This window comes from Pyrus communis, chromosome 10, assembly GCF_041283825.1.
Source record: "Pyrus communis isolate YQ-2024b chromosome 10, ASM4128382v1, whole genome shotgun sequence".
NCBI lineage: Eukaryota > Viridiplantae > Streptophyta > Magnoliopsida > Rosales > Rosaceae > Pyrus > Pyrus communis.
The window spans coordinates 26,682,925-26,705,062 of record NC_142574.1 but is presented as its reverse complement, the minus strand read 5'-3'; the positions used below and the strand labels follow the sequence as shown (position 1 = coordinate 26,705,062).

General features: G+C 36.3%; 3 protein-coding genes across 6 annotated transcripts; 2 read left to right on the top strand and 1 right to left on the bottom strand.

Moving 5' to 3' along the window:
- Window positions 1-992: 992 nt before the first annotated feature.
- Window positions 993-5,594, bottom strand: LOC137729381 (vesicle-associated membrane protein 721). Its single transcript, XM_068468327.2, has 6 exons — window positions 5,565-5,594; window positions 3,211-4,411; window positions 2,545-2,686; window positions 2,335-2,455; window positions 1,555-1,617; window positions 993-1,360 (listed from the first exon to the last, which is right to left on the bottom strand). The coding sequence occupies exons 2-6, from the start codon at window positions 3,398-3,400 to the stop codon at window positions 1,211-1,213; spliced, it is 666 nt and encodes a 221-aa protein (XP_068324428.1). The 5' UTR covers window positions 3,401-4,411; window positions 5,565-5,594; the 3' UTR covers window positions 993-1,210.
- On the top strand, window positions 5,559-13,855 carry LOC137728778 (uncharacterized). Of its 2 annotated transcripts, XM_088678321.1 has the most exons (17): window positions 5,559-5,717; window positions 7,246-7,589; window positions 7,677-7,721; window positions 7,810-7,850; window positions 7,939-8,020; window positions 8,403-8,447; window positions 9,224-9,280; window positions 9,918-9,977; window positions 10,060-10,187; window positions 10,441-10,678; window positions 10,781-10,847; window positions 11,112-11,182; window positions 11,255-11,344; window positions 11,953-12,061; window positions 12,251-12,342; window positions 12,663-12,768; window positions 13,446-13,855. In XM_088678321.1, exons 2-17 carry the CDS (start codon window positions 7,443-7,445, stop codon window positions 13,568-13,570), a joined length of 1,503 nt encoding a protein of 500 aa, XP_088534447.1. In that variant the 5' UTR covers window positions 5,559-5,717; window positions 7,246-7,442; the 3' UTR covers window positions 13,571-13,855. The 2 variants fall into 2 exon arrangements, with proteins under 2 accessions (XP_088534447.1, XP_068323641.2); XM_068467540.2 differs by lacking the exon at window positions 5,559-5,717 and having other exon boundaries at window positions 7,023-7,589.
- A 29-nt stretch (window positions 13,856-13,884) lies between these two features.
- LOC137729969 (exocyst complex component EXO84C) lies at window positions 13,885-22,107 on the top strand. Of its 3 annotated transcripts, none has more exons than XM_088678319.1 (8): window positions 13,885-16,283; window positions 17,113-17,173; window positions 17,356-17,450; window positions 18,731-19,760; window positions 20,408-20,932; window positions 21,087-21,275; window positions 21,442-21,578; window positions 21,665-22,107. In XM_088678319.1, the coding sequence occupies exons 1-8, from the start codon at window positions 16,060-16,062 to the stop codon at window positions 21,897-21,899; spliced, it is 2,496 nt and encodes an 831-aa protein (XP_088534445.1). In that variant the 5' UTR covers window positions 13,885-16,059; the 3' UTR covers window positions 21,900-22,107. The 3 variants fall into 3 exon arrangements, with proteins under 3 accessions (XP_088534445.1, XP_068325121.2, XP_088534446.1); XM_088678320.1 differs by having other exon boundaries at window positions 16,065-16,283; window positions 17,090-17,173; XM_068469020.2 differs by lacking the exon at window positions 17,113-17,173 and having other exon boundaries at window positions 15,995-16,283.
- The last annotated feature ends 31 nt before the right edge of the window (window positions 22,108-22,138 follow it).

Sequence of the window (22,138 nt, the reverse complement as noted above, 5' to 3'; positions counted from 1 at the left end):
AAGTGTTGGTGGCCCAATGCTGCTTTCAATCATGTCAGTCCAAATGGTGATACATATTTAGACCCCTAAATGGGACGGATTTGAATTGTATTCGAACTCATTTATAATTAAATTAACAGATTTGATACTCATTCAGATCATCGGATATGATTTGTTGGTTCAAATACTATTAGCATCGAATTCTGATAATCGAATCGGACCTTTATCGGATTTAATTGAAGACTTAGAAAATATTAAAATATCATTAGTAACCTCATTCTTGGATTATATTTTTCTATTTCTAATTAAAAGCTTCATGTTGAACAATAAGCAAATAGGATATAAGTTTAACTTTATTGTATAAAAAACCACCATCACACAAAAGTATAAATAATATAAAAATCAAATAATATATTAAGTTGGGTCAGATTATTATCGGATCGATCTGGATCCATTTACAATCAAATTATCGAATTCAGATCTTGTTTGAATAATCGAATTGAAAGTCGCAATCTATATCCTATTAATTCAATCAGATTCGGATTAAATTCGGGTTAAAATCCGATCTATTGACAAGTCTATAGATATGAGTTCATGCAATGTCAAAAAGGATCTGCTATTTGTACTCGATAAAGGTTATCTCACACGCCTCCCTAACATATCCCCATCAAAATTAGCGCAATTCATAGCCGCTCATAGGACTACGGCGCCTAGCATATGGGTAGCAAGAGGGTGCTTATGCCCCAAAGGTGCAAGGCATGAATTCACCGCCACATGACATCCCGTGCCAATAATGCAAGAACATTTGTTAGCTTTTTTTTCCACATGTCCTTGTGTTATGGACATAGAACGCCACCGTGGCGGTCAACTTGTGCCATAGGAATTGTTCTCTCATAACCGTCGGGGTCCAAAGGTCGTAGGTTACAAGTTCCAAGCAATGAGTGAGCAATTAGAACTAGGATCAGGAAACCAAAGACTATCTATTCATCCACCGCAAAGAAAAAATCACTTCATTAAGCAACGCACTCATTTCTTATAACATAGTAACACAATATATGAGGTCCATTCGCACAAAAAATACGTCTTCCGACTCGTGCCACATCGGAAAATCACTACTTTTAACTAAGTGCAGAGTTGCAACAGATATATGATCTTTCTCTTATAATGCTACAATAAAATTGCAAAAGTTCGGTGACATGGCGAAAATATTTTCTTAAGAACGGCAACGGACTCATTTACCGCAGTTGAAACCGTGGCAAACAGACATGATTATGATAAGGATTAAGGCGATCAGGATTCCCAAAACAATCAGCTTCACCTTCATGTTCTGCAGCCACATCTTCCTCCGCATTTTAGTCCCCACAGTCCGAAAGTCCTGTGCCTGTAAGCAGGGAACACAGAATAACGATTCTTTCAACGTAAACAAATTTTTGAAAAGATGAATCAATTTCGAATGAGACACCACACATTGTACTTATGCGGGTGGCATGCTATCCAACAGGGAAACACTTTTACAAATAACTATTCAGTTTATTAAACAAGGGCATGCAATTGTGAGAGAGAACGAGATATGACCTGTTGATGAAGGTTCTCAGTCTTATCGACTAAAAGCTCTATCTTTTCCCCCCTATCCAAAACCTGCATCAAAATGCAAAACAAACATATGAGAAGAAAGATTATCCTACAGTGTGTAGAGATCCAAGGTATGAAAAAGACACCGCGAGCAAACAAGTCGCAAGTCCATCAAATGACCTTTGTTCTACGTCTCTATAAGAATGGATGTATATATTATACACCCAAAATCAACAACGAATCAATGATCGAACATAGCCCATGTAAAATACAACACCTCAACAGAAACATTGCTATTGGATACCACCAACATTATTATTATGAATTTATTCATATACACGAAGAATACAGAAAAGTTGTGACCGGGAAAAAGAGAAGCTTAACATTGAAACAAAGTTCGAATGAACCACTATCCTCAAGACTCATGCCACATCCCCTTCCCAAGTCCCAACTATCATTACTTGTTCCACATTGCCTGATCTGTTAGTAGCTTAGGTTCTAACAACACACACAAGATTGCACGTGCTCAATTATGGACATGTGTCCGGATCTGTGTACAACTAAATGCTCAACAATTACTGAAGAGCATTTCTTCCTAAAGTCAGGGCGAAAACCCTCAATTCTATCTATTTCCCATATTCGAAATAAGTAAACAATTAAGAAATAAATGGATGTGCGAAGCTCAGGCAGTTACTAATTAGAATCAATAATACTGTATCCCATCCATATCAAACAATCGTATACAAGCCAAGTGAGCGATAGAGATAAACCAATGCTGTCTACCTTTTCGATATTCTCCATCATAACACCTTTAACTTCTGAAACCTGGGCCTTCACCTTTGCGAGCTTACTTATTTCTTCAGGATGATCAACACAGTATTGCATATGCTCCTTCAATTTTGACCTGCAATTAACGGGAGAACAAAATTAGCAATTTTAACTAGATAAAATTCCATCAGCCTGCATTTTACATGATCTGGTCGGGTATAATACCCAAATTCCTTGTTCAGGCTGTTCGCAGCAGCCGTAGCAGCCTTTCCACTGCCATATTTTGCAACAAAGTCATCCTTGACACGCTCCAGAAATGCAATAGGTACTTGTCTTCCACTTGATTCATCCGCAACCACACAGTATGCTGCAACAAGAGGAAACTTCTGTTGGTATAAACAATTAAATAACGTAACTGTAACTTTCGAATCGACACTAAAAAGAAGTTAAAAACACTCATCTCTAAGATTTTAAATACATAGGATTTCAAATATCCTAACAATTTCAGCATCCACGAAATCAAGGCATTGGAAATATTTTCGAAATGCAATAAGATGCAACTACAATAACTACAGCGGAATCACATTTGATAATTGGATAAAATTGGAAGCAGATTTGCATTCACTAATTCACACTTCAAAATATTAGCCTAAGATCCAAGATCTTGAACTCCAATGCACAGAAACCGAAATTCAGCGCCGAAAAGTCAAAATTTACAAAGCAAAACCAAAGAATCGAGATCAAGCGCAGATCTAGCAACAATTAGACACATCAAACGCAGCACAAGCAAGCGAAACGAACAAATCAAACAATCAACACAGCATAAAGTAGAATTTCTAGCATTTTCTCGGGAAACAAACGGAAAATAAAAGGAGAGGGAAAGGAGATTACTGAAGCCATTGTCGACGAGGTAATTGAAGGTGTGGCCATCGCAGTTGTAGGTGAACTTGTTGTTGGTAGCAGGAAGCTTCTGGAGGCACTGGAAGGCAATGGAGTTGAAATTGCCGCTGAATTCCGTGTACTCCGCGAGAACCACAGTCCCTCGCGCCACGAACGCGTAGATCAGCGCCTTCTGCCCCATTTTTTCTCTGGAACCTTCCGCTCTCTCTGCTTACTGCTGTGCGTTTCGGTTTCAGAGAGACGCACAGCGATTTTATAATTTTTTTTTTTTTTTTCCGAATTTAGGGGTTGGATTTTTTGGGTTTTTGATGCGTGAAGCGCACCGTTTGTTTCTCTCTCTATGATCTGTCCTCCCACACTGGTTTTTGTTTTAGAGAGAGAAAGAGATCGAGAGGGAAGGGAAGGGATGGTTAGGGGGTTTTAAATTAATGAGGTTTTAAAAAGTAGAGATAGAAGTGTGGAAGAAGAAATGTGGGGGTTTAAATTTTTAAAATGTGGAGTACTAATTTTAAAGGAAAACTAGAGTGAGAGGGATTTTCTGGGGAAAGGTTGCTGTGAGGTAGGGATCATGAGAGGTTCATGAGGTCTTTCTTTATTTCTTTTCTTAATCAAGGTGATTATCATAATGAAAGTGAGATTATAGGAATGGATCTGTAATGATTAATGCGTATTTGTTGATATGTTTCATCATTAATGTATAAATTAAGGCCGTTGATTAAGTTAAATTATCTAAAAATTTCCAATTTTGATTCGCAACATGACAATTGTTCGTATCAAATATTAAATTAAATATGCAAATATATGTTTAACCAAATTAGCTTCAACAATATGTTCTTTATCTCAATTTAGATGAATTTATTGCACATTTTTATCATTTAATGTATATTATGTGAACTGTAATCAAGTTGATCTTATTTGAGGAATTGAGGTTCACTCGAAGTCTAAAGACTCCAAAATTTATGCAGTTCAAGAAAGAGAGAAAGAGATCTAACCTGTTCAAATTTTTTAAATTCCATGGGATGAACTAGTAAAATAGACTAATAGAAGCCATATAATTAAAATTGAGTGATGGATCCTTAGGCTCCGAACATAAAATCGGAAATGCATTTCATTCCCTATTTGAGTAGGAAGTTTCATTCGGCCTCGTACACGTGGCAGAGTCCAGGTGGCCATGTGAGAACCGCTCTCCAACCTGCGTTGCATGGAATAACAAATATTTCAGGTTTTTAATCCAAAAAAAGAAGCGTAAACAAATAAAAAAGATGAAGAGAGGTAAAGCATCAATTTGCCTGCCTCACACGTCACCTCACCATCACAATCACCGTCTCAGTCTCACACCCACAAGAAAGAAATGAGAGGGATATAGAGAAATATAATAATTATTTTCGTTTTTTGATTTTTTTTAAATATATTTATCTCAAAAAATAGAGTACATATGCTTAAAAGAAGGAAAATAGAAAAAAATTTACATACTGTCGTACTGAAAATTTTTTTTATAAACAAAAAATTTTACATACTGTTATACAAATTTCAGTACGAGAGTATGTAAAATGAACTCAAATCACAAAAAGAAAAACAAATTTCAAAATACAAGTAGAAGTGTTGTTAAAAGTGAAAAAAGCATAAAGGAAAAGACGGATTTCATCCAATGCCTTTCCGATTAGGAGCTTATATAATTTTCATAAGAACATTGCTCCTACAAGCAATCAAGGATTCTTTTAGCTAATTAACCATAAATAAAGAATCTTAACATACAACTTAAGCACGGTTCACATTCATTAATCTTCGATATTTCGATAGTTTACTCAGACGCCAGAGGTCACCTAGAATCATATTTCGACTTCAATGACTGATCATAGGTGGAATCAGTTTTCGGTGAATTGTGCAGTTGGTTTGAGTGCTCTATGCTCTTGACTGTCAAAACTAAACTAAGAAAAATCCATAACCCAGAAAAAGTTAAGAAAAATCCATAACCCTTCAAAGGTTGCATAAAATGATGACAGAATACATAAGGTATCGTTTGGTATGCAGACAGGACGGAACGGAACGGGACGGGACAGGACGGAACGGAACAGAACGAAACGGGAGCAAAGATGTCCTCGGATGGAAACAAGGAGGAAGAAGAAGGAGACGGAGAGGTTATAATTTTGTGTTCCACGGATGTGGAACGAGTCGTTCCAGGGGAGTGAGGCGGAACGAAAATTCACTCAAAACTCGTCCCGTGGAATAGCTCATTCCACCCGTTTTAGGCGCACTAAACGTGGGACGGAACGCCTTGTCTCACTCTATTCCGTCCCGTCCCACGTACCAAACGGTACCTAAGGGATAAATTTGTGCAGGCTTACCTTTACTCTCGTTTACTATTGTCCACGCTTTCAAGTTCTGACAAAACCGAGTGTGGTGCCTTGTTAAGCCATAGTGCATGACCGCCTTCCATAGTGCATTGTTCTTCCGTTCAAATGCTGCATCTTTTGGATCCTGGGCACAAATTATAACAGGTACGATTAACTATTTACAAAAAAATTAAATAAAGAATCCACATCCCCATTTATATAAAACACGAGTGTGTAACAAAGAAAAATCAAATGAAATAACCCATATAAAATTTGCTACCTCTTTCAAATCTTTCCATGCGAGGTGTCTTTCTTCCATGACTGATCCATATCATCCTCGACAACTGCTACGACAAATGGTTCTAAATCGATAAACATAAACAATATATGGAGGAAGGTACAAGAAAAATGCACGCAAACATCATACAAAGTTGCGAGCCTGCCAAGCATGAAAGGAACAGCATAAACGTTTTGAACAGATATAAACCATATATTTTGAATCAAAGTAATCACTAATTGAGTGTCGTATATCTCAATTGCATGTTTGTACTTTCCTAGCATATTTTCTGGGGGACAAATGTTGTCTCATGTTTCTTGAATTTCTAAGTTTACCAAAAGGTATGCATACAACTCATTTGCTATGTTTTCTTTTGGTTAAACCTCCCCAGAAATGAAAATAAATGTACAACGCCAACTAAGGTGACAAAGTAGGAGCTGATGATCACTTGAACAAACTTACCGGTGTGATCGGTAGTCCTTTCTTCTTCCGTCAGCTTTAGAACTTTTATTTAGTTGTGAAGATTCTTCAACAAAGTTGAGGGTATGCACCAAAACCTAACAAGGTTAGACCTTAGTTTTTAGATGCATATAAACACACATAACTGTATTGCTCTGCTTATCGAATTCATGGCGGAAACCAGTCTTCGGATTTTTTTTATTCGTTTTCTTCGATTTTCAGGGACTGAGAGAAAGAGAGCAATAAACCCAAAACCCAAAACCCCAAACACAACCAAAAGTTTCAAAAAAAAACATCCAAAATTAGCACGGTTTGAAAAACCTATTGTAAAAATGTCACAACTTGAAAAATGTTCACAATGCTGTAAAACTATGTGGCTACTCACATAATTTGACTAAAAATGAAAGAATGAAAGTTAATATTATCGAGGAAGATTGTAAACTTAGTATACGTTTGGATTTTACTATTTTGATATGTAAAGTTTTCTTCGCACATTTCAAAAGATGTTGGATCAAAATCTCTATATACAGAGGTATGCTTGTATCTTCAAAACAACACACAAGATCAAAAGTAGAAAGTGATCATATCAATATCCCTCCATTCTCTTTACCTGCATCCATTGTCTAGTACAGTTACGAAAATAAACATTGTGATAACTCATGTTCCACTTCAATCTCTAACAAAGATTCTCTCTCACTTTTGCCTATTCATAACACACAAAACTAATAGTCTTTGAGCTTGAGTGGGTTTGGATTAGGTAGATTTTAGATCGTAGACTTTACCTCAGTTGTATAATGTTTTTATTTTCTTTTTCTGGAAATGATAGATTGTTCTGGTGATTAGAATCTTTATTGTCAGCTCGGTGCGTTTTACGTTTAAACTCTTCCCTCTTTTCTTTTATGTAGAATATAGTTTGTATTAAAAAAATGCATTATAACTTCAATTCCAATGTATTAGGAGAAGACAATGGGAGGTGAATTTGAGGTGTTAGGGTTCCAAGCACTTTCTCAACGGTTGTTTGCGCGCGTTGCGTAGGTCACTTCCAAACATACAACACTGAGAGTTGCTTCTTTTTACAACCACAGCGCCTCTGCCTCTGCCTCCAACCCAAAACCTCAAAACTCCCGCACATTCAATCGCAGGGAAAGATAATCATGGAAGGCAATAGCAATAGCAATAGCAACGCCAAAGACCAGAACCAAATCGTGGATGTCCGCTCGGTGGTCGAAGCCGTCTCCGCCGACGACTCCGACGCCCCCCTTTACCGAGTCGAAAGCCTCTGCATGCGCTGCGGCGAAAACGTACTCTCTCTCCCTCTTAATTGCTTCTTAGGGCTTCTCTGTTTTGATTTTTATCATCCGATTTGTTAAGTTTATTGTTAATTTCAGGGTACTACCAGTTTTCTGCTGACTCTGATTCCACACTTCAGAAAGGTATGCATCTAATTTCTGATCAATTTCGCCAATTTCGTGTTCTTTCTGTTGTTGCTGTGTGTAAATGGAAGTGTTTGTTGGTGTGCAGATTTTGCTTTCGGCTTTCGAGTGCCCTCATTGCAATGAGAGGTAAAAGTTCAAACTATGTGATGATAATTTGTTCAATTTTTGATTTCTGATTGAAATTTTCGATCTTGTATGTTTTGTTTTGCTGCAGGAATAATGAGGTTCAGTTTGCTGGTGAGCTCCAACCCAAAGGTTGCTGCTACCAGTTGGAGGTGCCTTCTGGCGACCCCAAGGTTAGACTAATCAAAATTTTGTTAATTGACATTATATGGATCATTTTATCTCTCATTTGTGTCTCAAATTTGTGGTATTTAGCTAAGTTCACGAGAAGTACTTATTGTATTGAAGGCACTAATAAGTTATAATCACAAAACCCTTATCTTTATGTTTATTTTGCTTTTCGTGTTTGGGTCTGTGTGTGCATTTTTATGATAATCTCAAGTCACAACTAATAGTATGTGCTCTAGAAGTCTGGTTTGATTGAAGTAAGTGATCGGCAATGGAAATGGAGATTGAAATTATACTACACAATGTGATACATGATATTTTCGCTGAAGTGTATTGAACATTCCCCCTCCTTCAGAATTGCAGAATTGATGAACTTTATCTGTGCAGATGCTTAATCGACAAGTGGTGAAGTCTGAGTCTGCTACTATTAAGGTACTTGAGTATATCCTGCTTGAAGTTCAATGCATTAATTCTTTTCCATTTTACATTTCTGTAATGTACAGTTTCTTTAACATCTTCAATTATGTTGACTTTAATAAAAGAACTTGTTTTTGTTGTCTTCATATTATCCGAGTTTAGCTGGAGAGCTTATTGGATTTGTTAGTTCAGAGTAACATAATCATTATTCATTATTGTTAAAAAAGTTCTAAATCTTGAATTGGTTGAATGCTGACTTACAGTTTCTAGTGGTAACTTTGATTTAATGTAGGTTAGTTAGCCAGTTTAGTGGTAAGGTTTTCACATTCTGGCTGGGGAGACTGGGGTTGTATCCCAGTAGTGGCCCATCGATTTTTCCTTTGTGAGATAAATGAATCGAGTTGAATATATACTGTACATAAGTACTTCCAGATCTTAGCTAATTAGGTTATCAGGTGGTATAAAAAAAATATAAATTGTAGATTTTTTCTGTTGTTTTTAAAAAAGAGCTGCAGATAAAAAAATTTGACCTAGAGTTTCCAGTCTGCTATAATATATCCCTTTGTGGTGCTAATTGACACTAATAGAAATGATAATGATTTTCGTATTTATTATTTTATAATTCCTCTTACTAGATGATCAAGAAGAGCGATAATAAAAAGCTACAAAATTAGTCAAACTAAGATTAATTTTATCTGTTCTTATTGCTTGTGGGATTGTCTATAATATCTATTTCTATAAGGTAACAAAAATGTATTGAGTTGTGCATTCTCTTTCATTTGTGTCCACAGATTCCCGAATTGGATTTTGAGATTCCTCCGGAGTCTCAGCGTGGATCTCTGTCAACGGTATTGTTTTACTCCCCCCTCTTCTTTAGTAGAGTTGTACAAATTGCTGCTTAGTGGATTAGCTCCATTCACCTGGATTCCTTTCTCTTTTTTGGTAATTTTGTGGTCGGTAGCAATATCTTATTTTTTACTTGTATGACTTGTGGTCTGTATTCAACAGATTGTACATTGTAGCATTTTGAGTTTAACAGATTTCTTTAACTTTTCTGTTTTCCTTCAGTCAAGGCAATCATTTTCTTTTATCCCCTTTTGGGACTTGCGGACCGTTTCTGTAATAGTTGAAAGAGTAAAGGTTTGATTTAAAGTTTTTTATATGCAAAAGGTGCTGACTGAAAGTAAATCTATTTGTAACTGGCTCTAGCCTTTGGCACATATTTTAGGCATACGTGCAAGGGTGATAACTAGGAAAATTAAATACCTTTTATTTATTATCTTTTAGGATGGGTAAGCTTAAGTGGTTGGTTCTCCCTGTATCACCTTTTTAATTATGTAGTTTTGTCTTTGGTGTATAATTTCTCGTATATTTGTATCTTCAGTTCAGTTTTTTTCTCATCTTTTTTTTTCCCGAAGTACCTTCATTCCACTCCCACCCCAACCTCTCCCTTTTCAAATATCTTATATTTGTCTGATAATTTAGGTTGAGGGGATATTGTTACGAGCGGCAGATGAATTACAAGCACTTCAAGAAGAGCGCAAGGTTCATATACGTCTGACAGTTATTGTTTTATAAGATAATATAGTTTTTCTCAATATTTACTTGCTGTCTTTTGAGTTTTCAGAAAGTGGATCCTCAGACTGCTGAAGCATTAGACCAGTTTTTGTTAAAGTTGAGAGCCTGTGCTACAGCAGACTTGTCCTTCACCTTCATCCTTGATGATCCAGCTGGAAACAGCTTTGTTGAGAACCTGTAAGAGATTATCAATTTTGAAAAGAGAACCATTTTGTTTTAACTTTGGTCCTTGGGGTCCGTTCTATCAATAATTCAATATACAGTTTAAGTTGGAGTCACTTTTAAAAGGAATGCAGCTAATGTCTCATAAGTGCCTTGCATTTGTGGTGGACTCAGAATTTTTCTTCATTGTCGCTATAATTTGACACTTAAATGTTGCTTTCTGTTCGAACCTTTCATTGACTGAGGGTATAAAATGTTATTTGTGCAGGTTTGCTCCATCCACTGATCCATCATTGAGTATAAGGTTTTATGAGCGAACTCCAGAACAACAAAAAACATTAGGGTATGTTGTTGATGCAGCATCAACAGAAGCAGTTAGCACTTCTGACCAAGTACAAAGAGTCCCACATGGCTCAATTGGAGCAGCAGCTGGTCATCGGGCCATTGCTCAGAGTAATAGTGCTGAAATTGCTGAATCTTTGTTTCGATACACAGCTCCAGAGGAGGTACACATTTATTAAGTGTTCTATGCAGTACAATTCTGTATCTTTTCAGCATTTATAGATTAGATTTTGAAATATTTAGTGAATATTTCCACTGTTTGACAGGTGATGACTTTCCCATCAACATGCGGAGGTTGTACTGCTCGGTGTGAAACTCGAATGTTTGTCACCCGTATCCCTTTGCATCTTTTACCAGTCTTCAGATATTTGAGTCAATAAGTTGCTTCTCTTTTATTGCTGATCAAATGGAACTGTTTTTAGTCTTGTGAAAATGGATTTTCTGCTTTAAACCAATGGCCTATCTGTAGATCCCACAATAACTGGAAAAGAACACATCCAAAGAGAGATTAAAACAATCCAGTTGGTTGCTAAAGAAATTTAGGATACCTCTAGAACTTCTTTTTGCAATATTTTTTTTCTTCTTAACCATTTACAGACATTCCATATTTTCAAGAGGTAATTGTCATGGCATCCACTTGTGACAATTGCGGTTACCGCAATTCTGAGGTTTGTACCGATCTGCTTATTTTCTTTTAATCTCTTCCATGCTTTGTTGTTAAATTAAGCTCTCTTGTGCAGTTGAAGCCTGGTGGACGAGTTCCTGAGAAAGGAAAGAAAATTATTCTTCGTGTGAAGAATGTTAAGGATCTTAGTCGTGATGTAATAAAGGTCTATTACCATGTGCTTATCATATCTCATCTGTATCTTATGATGTCTATTACCATGTTCTTATCATATCTTGTCTTTATCTTATGATCTGTGCATATAGCACTTCCATTTGCCCGTATACCAGTAACGTGTAGCACTTGACATTGCTTTCCCATGGTTGAGTTCTAATGGGTCCGATTAGAGTGGTTGTTGGCTGAATCTTTAGAGAATTTTGCTGCAATTTCTGCATAAGAATAAGGAACTTTAGATTTCCATCAGACAGAAAATTGTGGAAAGGATGGGAGAGTATGGACTGTTTTATTGGTTTATCAATGCTGTAAAAATAAAGGTTTTGTTTTGCCATTGCTTGTGGTGCTAACTACTAAGTGATGTACAGATATATACCATAAGAATGTGACAAAAAGTGTATTACAAGATTTTTTTCGTTTGTTCAGATTAGTTTGTTTATATAGTTATAGACATACATACAAGCATTCTGAATGTGGAGAATAACAATATCAACTTAAGATGTGACACGTGTATTGGTTTCGAGTCCATGAGATGTTAATACCTTTATTTTTAGTATAAAGTTGCAAACCGTTTTCTGACAAACTATCATGCTGGCTCAGTCAGATACTGCGAGCGTAATAATTCCAGAAATTGAGTTGGAGCTGGCTAGTGGCACTCTGGGAGGGGTTGTTACAACTATTGAAGGCTTGATAATGAAAATTAGTGAAAGTAAGTGCTGATATTTCTGTCTATGCTGTCCGTGACATGCTGTGCTTTCTAGTTTATGATTCTTTTAATTCCTTATGAGTACCTTAAAAGAGTGGAATTTAACTTTGGTATCTGTTCTAATTACCCGGAACTGATATGGCTCACCTGCGTTATGGTTTTGAGAGGGTGACTTTATAATTTGTTTTGCAGGTCTTGAAAGAGTGCATGGATTTAGTTTTGGAGACAGTATTGATGAGAATAAGAAAAGCAAGTGGCTAAATTTTCACACAAGCCTGAAAAAGGTACTAGATGGCCTTTCACTGGAACATATATAGAAAAGAAATATGCAGTCTCAGCTTTTAATTTCTGTAATAGTCTTTTTCATCAATGCATGGAACATAGTAGATGGACTCAAATTTTCGTGCCAGAAATTTATTCGAACATTGTAAAGATGGCATAAATTTCTAAATATGGATACGTTCTTTTTCGTAATGGCTGCAGAAAATTGGTTTGCTTTATTCTTTCTTTTATTGTAGTTGTCTTTTTATGTATAATTATGGTGGCTTTACTTTTTCCACAGACAATATCAGTTTTTCCCTTAACTTCTCTCCCTCTGCTGCAGCTTCTGTGTTTAGAAGAGCCTTGGACTTTAATTCTTGATGACGCATTGGCTAATTCTTTTATTGCACCGGCGACTGACGATATAAAAGATGACCATCAGTTGATGTGTAAGACTTCTTTCTTCCATCTCAAGTGTACTTTAAAAATTCATGGTTCCTCCTTAAAAAAATGTCATAGTTAACACTTAACAATAGTAGAGGGTGATTGCTGAGTTGCTGACAATCATACATGTGACATGCAAGAGAGATAACTTTTTTTCCTTGGCTGGGTCAAGAGAGGGTTTTTTGTCTGTTCATTTAGATTCTGCAGCGTCTATGTAATCGAGTTGTTTTTCTACATTGTCACTACATTTACTTGCAAAAAGATTCTTAGAACTACATCAGTTGTGTGTCGCTGTATGCATCTCAAGTTGTGTGGTGTCTCACAAACCTAACCTGGTAGGCACCTTAAGCAGTTTTAGCTACCTTGTTCACCACCAATGAATTTCTGGCGGATCTACAGTTTTCTTGCAGACAATCTTCAAGTGCGATAATGATTAAGTCACGGTAGAACTTGTTTGGAGAACATTATTAAAAACTGATGTCAAGTCATATATCTCCGCAAAACGCTTGTGTGGCAAGCAGACGTCATATGCTAACCAGTTTTTTCATTTGCGTTTGATTTTAATTTTTCTTTCCGAGTTCCTTATATTGTACTGCTTGTTCATTTCCTTTAACCCGATTAAGACACCAGTCGTTGTTTTCTTATGCTTGACATTATTTTCTTTGGTGCCGGCTGACTCCAGTTGAGGATTACGAGAGGTCATGGGAGCAAAACGAAGAATTGGGTCTGAATGACATCGACACCTCTTCCGCTGATGCTGCTTACGATTTGAAAGGTAGTGCAGTAACAGAGAAGTCGGCGGTGTAATTCTATTACCCTTTTCTCTTCCCATTTTTTCCGACGGGAAAGGAATGCTATGTACTAATTCGAGCTTGTGTAACTTTACTATGTATGAGCTCATGCTGCTATGTGAAATTTGCATGGAATATAAACGTCCATTTCTATGGTACTAAATGATCGAACTTTACAAGGGGCCAATGTTTTGGTCGGCAGTGGAAAGACTTTTAGAAGCAAACTCAAACCATATGTGTTTAGAACCCGAATGTTCCGAATTTTAGCAAAATGTGAATCTCAGCGAGTACAATTTTACTATTTTGGAAGTCTCAGCATTTTTGTTTTTTTTGTTATTTATTTTATTTTTAGTACAACGGTATTTTTATATTAAGGCCAAGGAAAGTTCGGCTAAGTCACATAAAGGGCAACCTAATTTGGTATCGAACTTAAGACATTTCACTTATAAGTGAAGATGAATACCATCAGATCGTAGTACTAAGTGGTTGGAAGTCTAAGTTGTTAGGGCGGCAAAAAGATCAATATCTAAACTACATATTAATGAAATCCTAGTTGTCAATCAAAAGAGGGTGAAAAAGCATTTTTGTCATTTATCACAACAAAAAAGTTAAGGATAGTAACATAACTTCACAAATAAAATTTTGTTATTTTTTGTTTAAGCCTCGCCTACGGGTGAGTTTATAATTTCTAATTAAAAAAAAAAAAAAAAAAAAAAAAAAGAACCTCTCTCATTCTCTCTCCCACTCCCATGTTCTTTCTCACTCCTTCAATTTTAAAAACAAAAGTAAAAAATTTCACACAATGTGGGCATATACTAGTTTCTAATTAAGCACTAGAAAACTGCTGTCAACCATTTTGGTTCTTGTATGAAAAATTTCCTTTAAATAAGGAGAAAATGACAAAAAAATGTCTCAATTTTTATCAAATCATTTTGGTCTATGGTTTATTAAATTGAAGGTATTTTTGTTATTTTAGTCATTATTTACACTAGCGGAGTCAAGTATAAGACTCCTCTAGGCTATAGCGGAGAGTTTTGAATTTTAAGTTTAAAAATAGGGGTGTGATATCTACACATCCCTTTTTACTTCTCACACACCCTTTTAATTTTCAGCCATCGGATTTAATGAATTGAAGAAAATCAAATGACTGAAATTAAAAAAGCCTAAAAATATTAATCTTTCGGGCTATTTTATGATTTTTACTTGTCATTCTACTTAGCAAATGAAATTTTTATTCTTAAGGCTACATTTAAGGAAAATAAGAGTTAATAAGTATTAAATAAACTCATCACTTCAACCAACATTATAATTTAATAGTAATAAATTAAAAGGAAAACTAATGAAATGGTTTGAAAATTTTGAGTTTTAACAATAAGGATAAAATAAAGGGTAAAGTAAATAGTACCATGATTTATTTTTTAGTGTAAAAATATGGTTTTTCGTTAAAGTGAACAGTACTAGGAACTTTTCGTTAAAATTCCCTAAATAACCACTAATAGGGAAAGGGATCCTCTCCGGATCCCTTTCACCAAGTCCACCAAGGCCACAAATCCGGATATTTGAAATTTGATCTAACGGCTAAAGTTATTATAACTTTTAAAGTGGGCCCCTGTTTGTAGCCGTTTGATCAAATTTCAAAGGTCCAGATTTGTAGCCTTGGTGGACTTGGTAGAAGGGATCCGAAGAGAATCCCTTTCCCACTACAATCTTGCTCTCTTAAAGTCCTCATTTTGAGGATATGTGAGGACCAAATGCATATTAACCACAAAATTATATCATTTTAGATCCAATGAATTAAAATATTTGACAACTTAATCAAGCAAAACCAACTTAAAATCCTCAAATCATTAGAAAACTTATTTTCTTGTTTTGTTTTATTATGTTGCCAAATATTTTTAGCCCTTGGATACAAACTAATATAATTTTATGACTAATAATGCATTTGTCCTCACAAGTCCTCAAAATGAGGACCTTATGAGAGCAAGACTCTTCCCACTAATAGTTCCTTATATAGCTTTATATAAGCAAAGAAAGATTAAAAACTTGATTTCGTAATAATAATTTTAGCTTAACCCATCCACTAAATAATTTATGGCTACGCTATTGCTTATTTAATGAATATTTTTTTACAAGATACCAAAATATTTGATGGTGGGCAAACTCAACCACTACTTTTATTGATTTCAAATCCCAATTTCAAGCATCATTTTTAAGCTAATATGCCACCAAATATGTGGAAGGGATGTGCTATCCACACCATATTTTACTTCTTATACATCTCTTGATAATTTTTATTCATTGATTTTATTCAATTCATTCGATTCAACGCCCGAAAATTCGAAAGATGTATGGAAAGTAAAATGAAGTGTATGAATATCACACTCCTACGTGGAATGCTAAACCGAAGCTTTATTGGGGTTTTCACACACGTAACCCCTTCAATTTTTTTTTGTTTGAAGACACACGTAACCTTTTCATTGAAGTAAGCAAGCAAGAAGAAGAAAAATGTTGAAACGGTTGGGGTGGCAAGGTTTTACTATTTCCAGGAACACAGTCGCAGTATTACGGAGGCTGAAGCCACTCCGTCTCCGTAGAGAGCGAAGGCAAAAGGCAAAAGCAGAGATCAGTAGAAAATGGAGAGCAGCGAAGAAGAAGACGACTTCCCATCGATCGAGAGCATCACTTCCCAGTCCAAAGTCGACTCTCTTTACCAATCCCATACTGAAAAGGTTCTTCTTCTTCTTCCCACTTCAACTGATGTCAAATTGTTCGATATGAACAAATAAATGCTCTTTTTGCCCTCCCACCTCTGTTTCTATGCAAGTTTCAACATTTGATTTCGCACCCTTTCTTTTGGTTTTTTTTTGTTTTTTTGTTTTTTTGTCAATCAATTTATTTGGACCCCATTTTCTATCTCTCTGAGTTGTTTGAGAGTTGCCCGTTTCAAATTAATCAATAATTTTGAGTGTAATTATGATTTTTCACACATTATTAGCTGAATCTGTTACTTTTTTATCTGGGTTTTCACTTTCTTAAGTACAATTTGAGGGAACAGTTGGATTTTCCATCTGGGTTGTCTATTTAATGCTGTAAAAGAGCGAAACTTCAGGATTGCTCCTTTACCATCCAGCACCGAAAGGGCTCATCTTTCTTCTAATTGTTATCAATTGCATAGAAAAATGACTAAGTTTACTGAAAAGATTACTCCAATTGATTTTCTGTTATCGGTTGGTGCATTTGTACTTAGTGTTTGCTTTCCGAATGCATTCTCGTAGGCCTTAAGTTTACATGCCCTTAAGGGTTTTTAGTTTAAGGTGGTTAACAATTAGAGTTTGGTTACGGTAGTATTAATATCTTGCAATAGGAATGGCTCACTGCAATTTGTTTAGAATATATACTGTTATGAAAAAGTGTAATAGTATAGTGGCATTGTCCGTCCGCGTGGTATATATGATGTGAGAGTCACAATGCTCATTACAAGCGAATCGTATGTAGATATAAATGATGAATTTATGCTCTTCTTCGGAACACGCAGTAATGCATTCTGTTTTCTGTAAGCTTGTTTGCGGTAAAGATCTATGGACTTTGCCACCATCAGGACAGTGAGTTGCTGTCTCAGGTTAGCAGCTGCAAGTATTGCATTACTGTAGAGATTCATATAAGCTTTGTTGATGATGCTTCTGTTGTATTCTTTCAGTGAGCAGTTTGTTGTCATAATTGTGTGTGTGTGTGTGTGTGTGTGTGTGTTTTAAGGACAACAATGACATTCCTATCACCTATACGTATATGTTGTTTATGCAGGGATTTAGAAAGCTATGCTGTGAGCTGTTAGATCTAAAAGATGCAGTGGAGAACTTATGTGGGAATATGCGAACAAAGTATTTGGCTTTTTTGAGGTAAATCAATAACACTGAATCAGTTGTATTTTGTTGAAACAATAAAGCAATATAAGTATATATTTACGATTAGTATTTTACTGGAAAAGGAAGATCTGTACAAAGTTGTCCATGCAAGAAGTTCACAAGTTTGAAATAGTTCATGCTTATGATCTACTATTTTGAGCTTGGGGGCACAGTGGAAGAGAATATAGGAAAAAGCTTTACGGAACATAGTCTGCCACATAAATATTTATTTGTATTATACTCGACAAGAACATTGCTTAGTGATCCTATATACAAGAGTGTACTCTAGTTACAGATTTTTAGGATATCTTATAACAAAATAAAAAGTTCCAAAATTTCGGGATCATATATGGTTCAAATCACATCAAGGGCCTCTTATCTTATGTGGAGAGATTTACCAGTATTAAATTTTTTATAGGTGACATGATGAGGATTTCATAAACACTAAAGCAGTAATCGAAATATATTAACTACATATAAGAAAAACTTTTTATGTGAAGCAAAACTACTTAGTTTGATATGATTCTATTATTATGTAACTAGTCCAACAAGATTGGCAACTTGAAGTAATGGTTGTCATGAAGGGGATGTGAAAGCTCAACTGTTAGATTTATAACTTGAAACCTAGAAAACTATTACACATATGGCATTGAAAAAGTTCGCTTATAATGGTAAGATTGTGTTTTGAGCAATTTTTGACCATTATTCCATTTTGGCTTGATTCTTCAGCAGGGGGATGCTAGCCTAGTTTAATTTAACTGGAAGTTTGTCTCAATGTCTGCGTTTGCATGTGTGTGGCTTATTAACTGAAAAAAAAGTTAACATGCATCTCAACCTTTTTCCCTTCCGATAATCACACGTCGTGTGTGAGAGCTTCTCCAACATAGCCCTGAAGGGGGGTTTTACAGGACTGATCAAGTCTCCCACCTCAATTTTCTTGGAGACACACTGTTTTGGAACCCCAGAAGGGCATGGACGATTCATATTAAGTTATTAACCTCTATATTTTCATTTCTCAAAACTATGCTTCTTTGATATCTCTCCTATGGCTCGTTGATTATCTCTAAATTCTCTGTATCTCTATATCAAAAACAACATCTTTTGAGGTCTATTGGGGCTTGCCATCCAGAACCCTGAAACATGGTCCCAAAATGGCCCAAAGCTGTTTTGCTTTCTTAGTAGGTGTAAACTGTTTTGATTTTCAGTTAATTTCAATAAGTTCATTAATCCTGCTTATCCATGCATGCATGATCTAATCTTACTGCTAATTGCAGGATATCTGAGGAGGCTGTAGAAATGAAGCATGAGTTGGTTGAGCTCCGAAAGCATATTTCAACTCAAGGGATTCTTGTGCAGGATTTGATGACTGGTGTATGCCATCATTTGGAAGAATGGAATCGGTCTAGTAGTGAAGTCCAGCCAAACCCTGATAATCAAGAACTTCAAGATCCATTGCCAATTGAAACGGACCATCACAAGATTTTTTTGGAGAAAGTTGATGTTCTCTTAGCTGAACATAAAGTAGAAGAAGCATTAGAGGCTTTAGATGCTGAAGAGAGAAACTCTCCAGAGCTGAAAAGCTCGGGAGATACTTCAACGACTGAAGGATCCTCATACAGATCCGTTTTCTTGAAAAGAAAAGCACTGCTTGAAGATCAGCTAGTTGAGATTACCGGACAACCTTTTATTAATTTTGTTGAGTTGAAGAAGGCCTTAAGTGGGCTAATCAAGCTTGGAAAAGGGCCTTTGGCACACCAGTTACTGCTGAAGTTTTATGGGTCCCGTCTTGAGAAGAGCATTGAAGCTCTCTTTCCTTCTTCTTCTGTCTGTCCAAGGACATATCCAGCAACGTTGTCTAAGCTTGTTTTTTCTACAATCTCACTGGCAACGATGAAGTCCGGTTTAATATTTGGTGATAATCCTGTTTATACAAACAGAGTAGTCCAATGGGCAGAGTGGGAAATCGAATACTTTGTACGGTTGGTGAAAGAGAATGCATCTTCTGATACAGTGTCTGCTTTACGTGGAGCTAGCATTTGTGTTCAGGCTAGTCTCAACTACTCCTTGATGCTGGAACGACAAGGGCTGAAACTGTCAAAATTGATTTTGGTGCTGTTGCGGCCTTTTATTGAAGAAGTTTTAGAGTTGAACTTTAGACGAGCAAGAAAAGGTGTCCTTGACTTGATAGAAACTGATGAGTGCATGTCATTGTCACCTCGCTTTGCACCTCTGCTGTCTGCATTCACAACGTCATCACATAGCTTGCTTGCTGATAGTGGGATAAGATTTATGTGCATTGTTGAAGTAAGTTAGTCCCATACTTATCTTTCTTCATATAATTTTTATTTCCATGTCTTTGTACTGATACAAGCATTATATTAACTTATGCTGGTCTTGTTAGGTTTTATGTTGAGGATTGAACAGGAGGAATTAAGATGGTGGCAAAATTTCAGACCTAATGACGCATGGAAAAAAAAAGATTCTTATGATTTAGGGAAATGCTATAGAATGCTTAATTTTATATTTAGGTGATTTAACAAAGCCTTCATCTGAACTACTCTGAGGATGAAAATTTTGGAATTCTTCAAATTATTTTTATTTTCGGGAAAGGTTTGCTTGCCCTCAGCCGGACTTTCATGAATTTGGACGTGCGATAAAGTATTGAAGTAAATAAAATTTTACAATCGTACACTCACTTCCTATGTAATTAAGTATGCAGGTACCTTCTACTTTTTTGTTCGTACTTGCATGTGGGCACTTCTGATTTGTGCGTGTAAAAAGAATTTTTATAAGGATGCAATTTGTTTCTGCAGTATACTTTCCTTTGTCTGTCTGTGCATATGCATTTGAATTGGTATTGTTCACTAGTAATACCAAGTTCATCGATGCATTACTAATTTGCAATTAATGACTCAACTATCAGTTCATAATATTGGTAAAAAATTTCGCAGGATATATTGGAACAGTTGACCCCTTTGACCGTTTTTCATTTTGGTGGAAACATACTGAGTAGGATTGGACAACTTTTTGATAAATACATGGATGCTTTAATCAAAGCCCTACCAGGACCATCTGATGATGACAATCTCACAGAGCTGAAGGAGTTTGTATCTTTTAGAGCTGAAACAGATTCAGAACAGCTTGCCGTTTTGGGAGTTGCATTTACCATCTTGGATGAACTACTGCCAAATGCCGTAATGACCCTCTGGAAGCTGCAGAGTGAAAGTGGGGAACCAAAAAGTGGACTTGCTGAAAATGTCACACCTATTCCAAGCACTTCTACAGAGTTAAAGGATTGGAGGCGCCATCTTCAGCATTCATTTGACAAGCTAAGAGACCATTTTTGTCGGCAATATGTCTTGAGCTTCATTTATTCAAGAGAAGGACAGACACGATTGGATGCCCAAATATATTTAAATGAGAATGGTGATGATTTGTACTTGGACTCAGCCCCTTTGCCATCGCTTCCATTTCAGGTCTCGTTTCTTCCTCGATTATGCTTTCCATATACACGGTTTCTATGTAATCATATTAATTACTTTTATTTTAATATGATTGTTTTTATATATCCAAATATTTCTTTATCGTGCCATTTTTGGTACAAGTAATGAGATTGTCCTATTGTTGCAGGCATTATTCGCAAAGCTACAGCAGTTAGCAACGGTGGCTGGAGATGTGTTACTTGGAAAAGAGAAAATACAGAAAATTTTGCTTGCTAGGTTAACAGAGACGGTTGTAATGTGGTTGTCCGATGAACAAGAGTTTTGGGGTGTGTTCGAGGATGATACAGGTCCGCTTCAGCCACTTGGGTTGCAGCAGGTACTTGTATCCTTCCGTACTGTCCATTTTAGAGTTTTCTGGTTACACCCCGCTACTAATCTAAAATTGTGGGTTGAACTTCGATTATTTATCTTTCTATCTTGAAGTTATTGTATATTCGCAATTTAGCTTCACAGTTAGCTGATAATCAACTTTGTTATTGCAGTTAATTCTCGATATGCACTTCACTGTTGAAATTGCACGTTTTGCGGGTTACCCATCTAGGCATGTGCACCAGATCGCGTCAGCCATAATTGCTCGTGCTATCCGGGCTTTTGCTGCTAGAGGCATAGAAGTACAAAGGTCAGTTGTGTGCATGTGGGCGTATATATTTTCCCCTTTTTATCCTCCTAACACAACCCGAAACTAAAGTTCTTCTGTTTTATTAGTGCACTACCTGAGGACGAGTGGTTTGTAGAAACTGCAAAGTCAGCAATAAGCAAACTACTTATAGGAGCAGAGTCCGAAATTGATGAAGATAACATTGCTCTTCACGATCACATCGTGTTGGATTCAGATGATTCTGTCTCTTCCCTTTCAAGTGTAGATTCTTCCGAGTCTTTTGCTTCCGCAAGTATGGGTGAACTTGACAGCCCGAACCATTTCGACGATTCGGAGGGTTGAAAAATTTTGCCCTCCCATCAAAAGGAAACAAGAACAAAAAAAGTTTTTGTTTGTAGGAAGTATGTTGACAATATTCTCGTAGCGTTATGAAATTTTTATGTAAGTTGTAGTATTGTTATATGAAAAGCAGGACAGAGACTCACAAGTATCTGTCACTCTCTCTGAGTGTTGTATTTATAGATTTGTTTCTGCTTTTCATGTCTCTAAATACCGTTGTTTGGGTTCCTCCGAGGATAGCT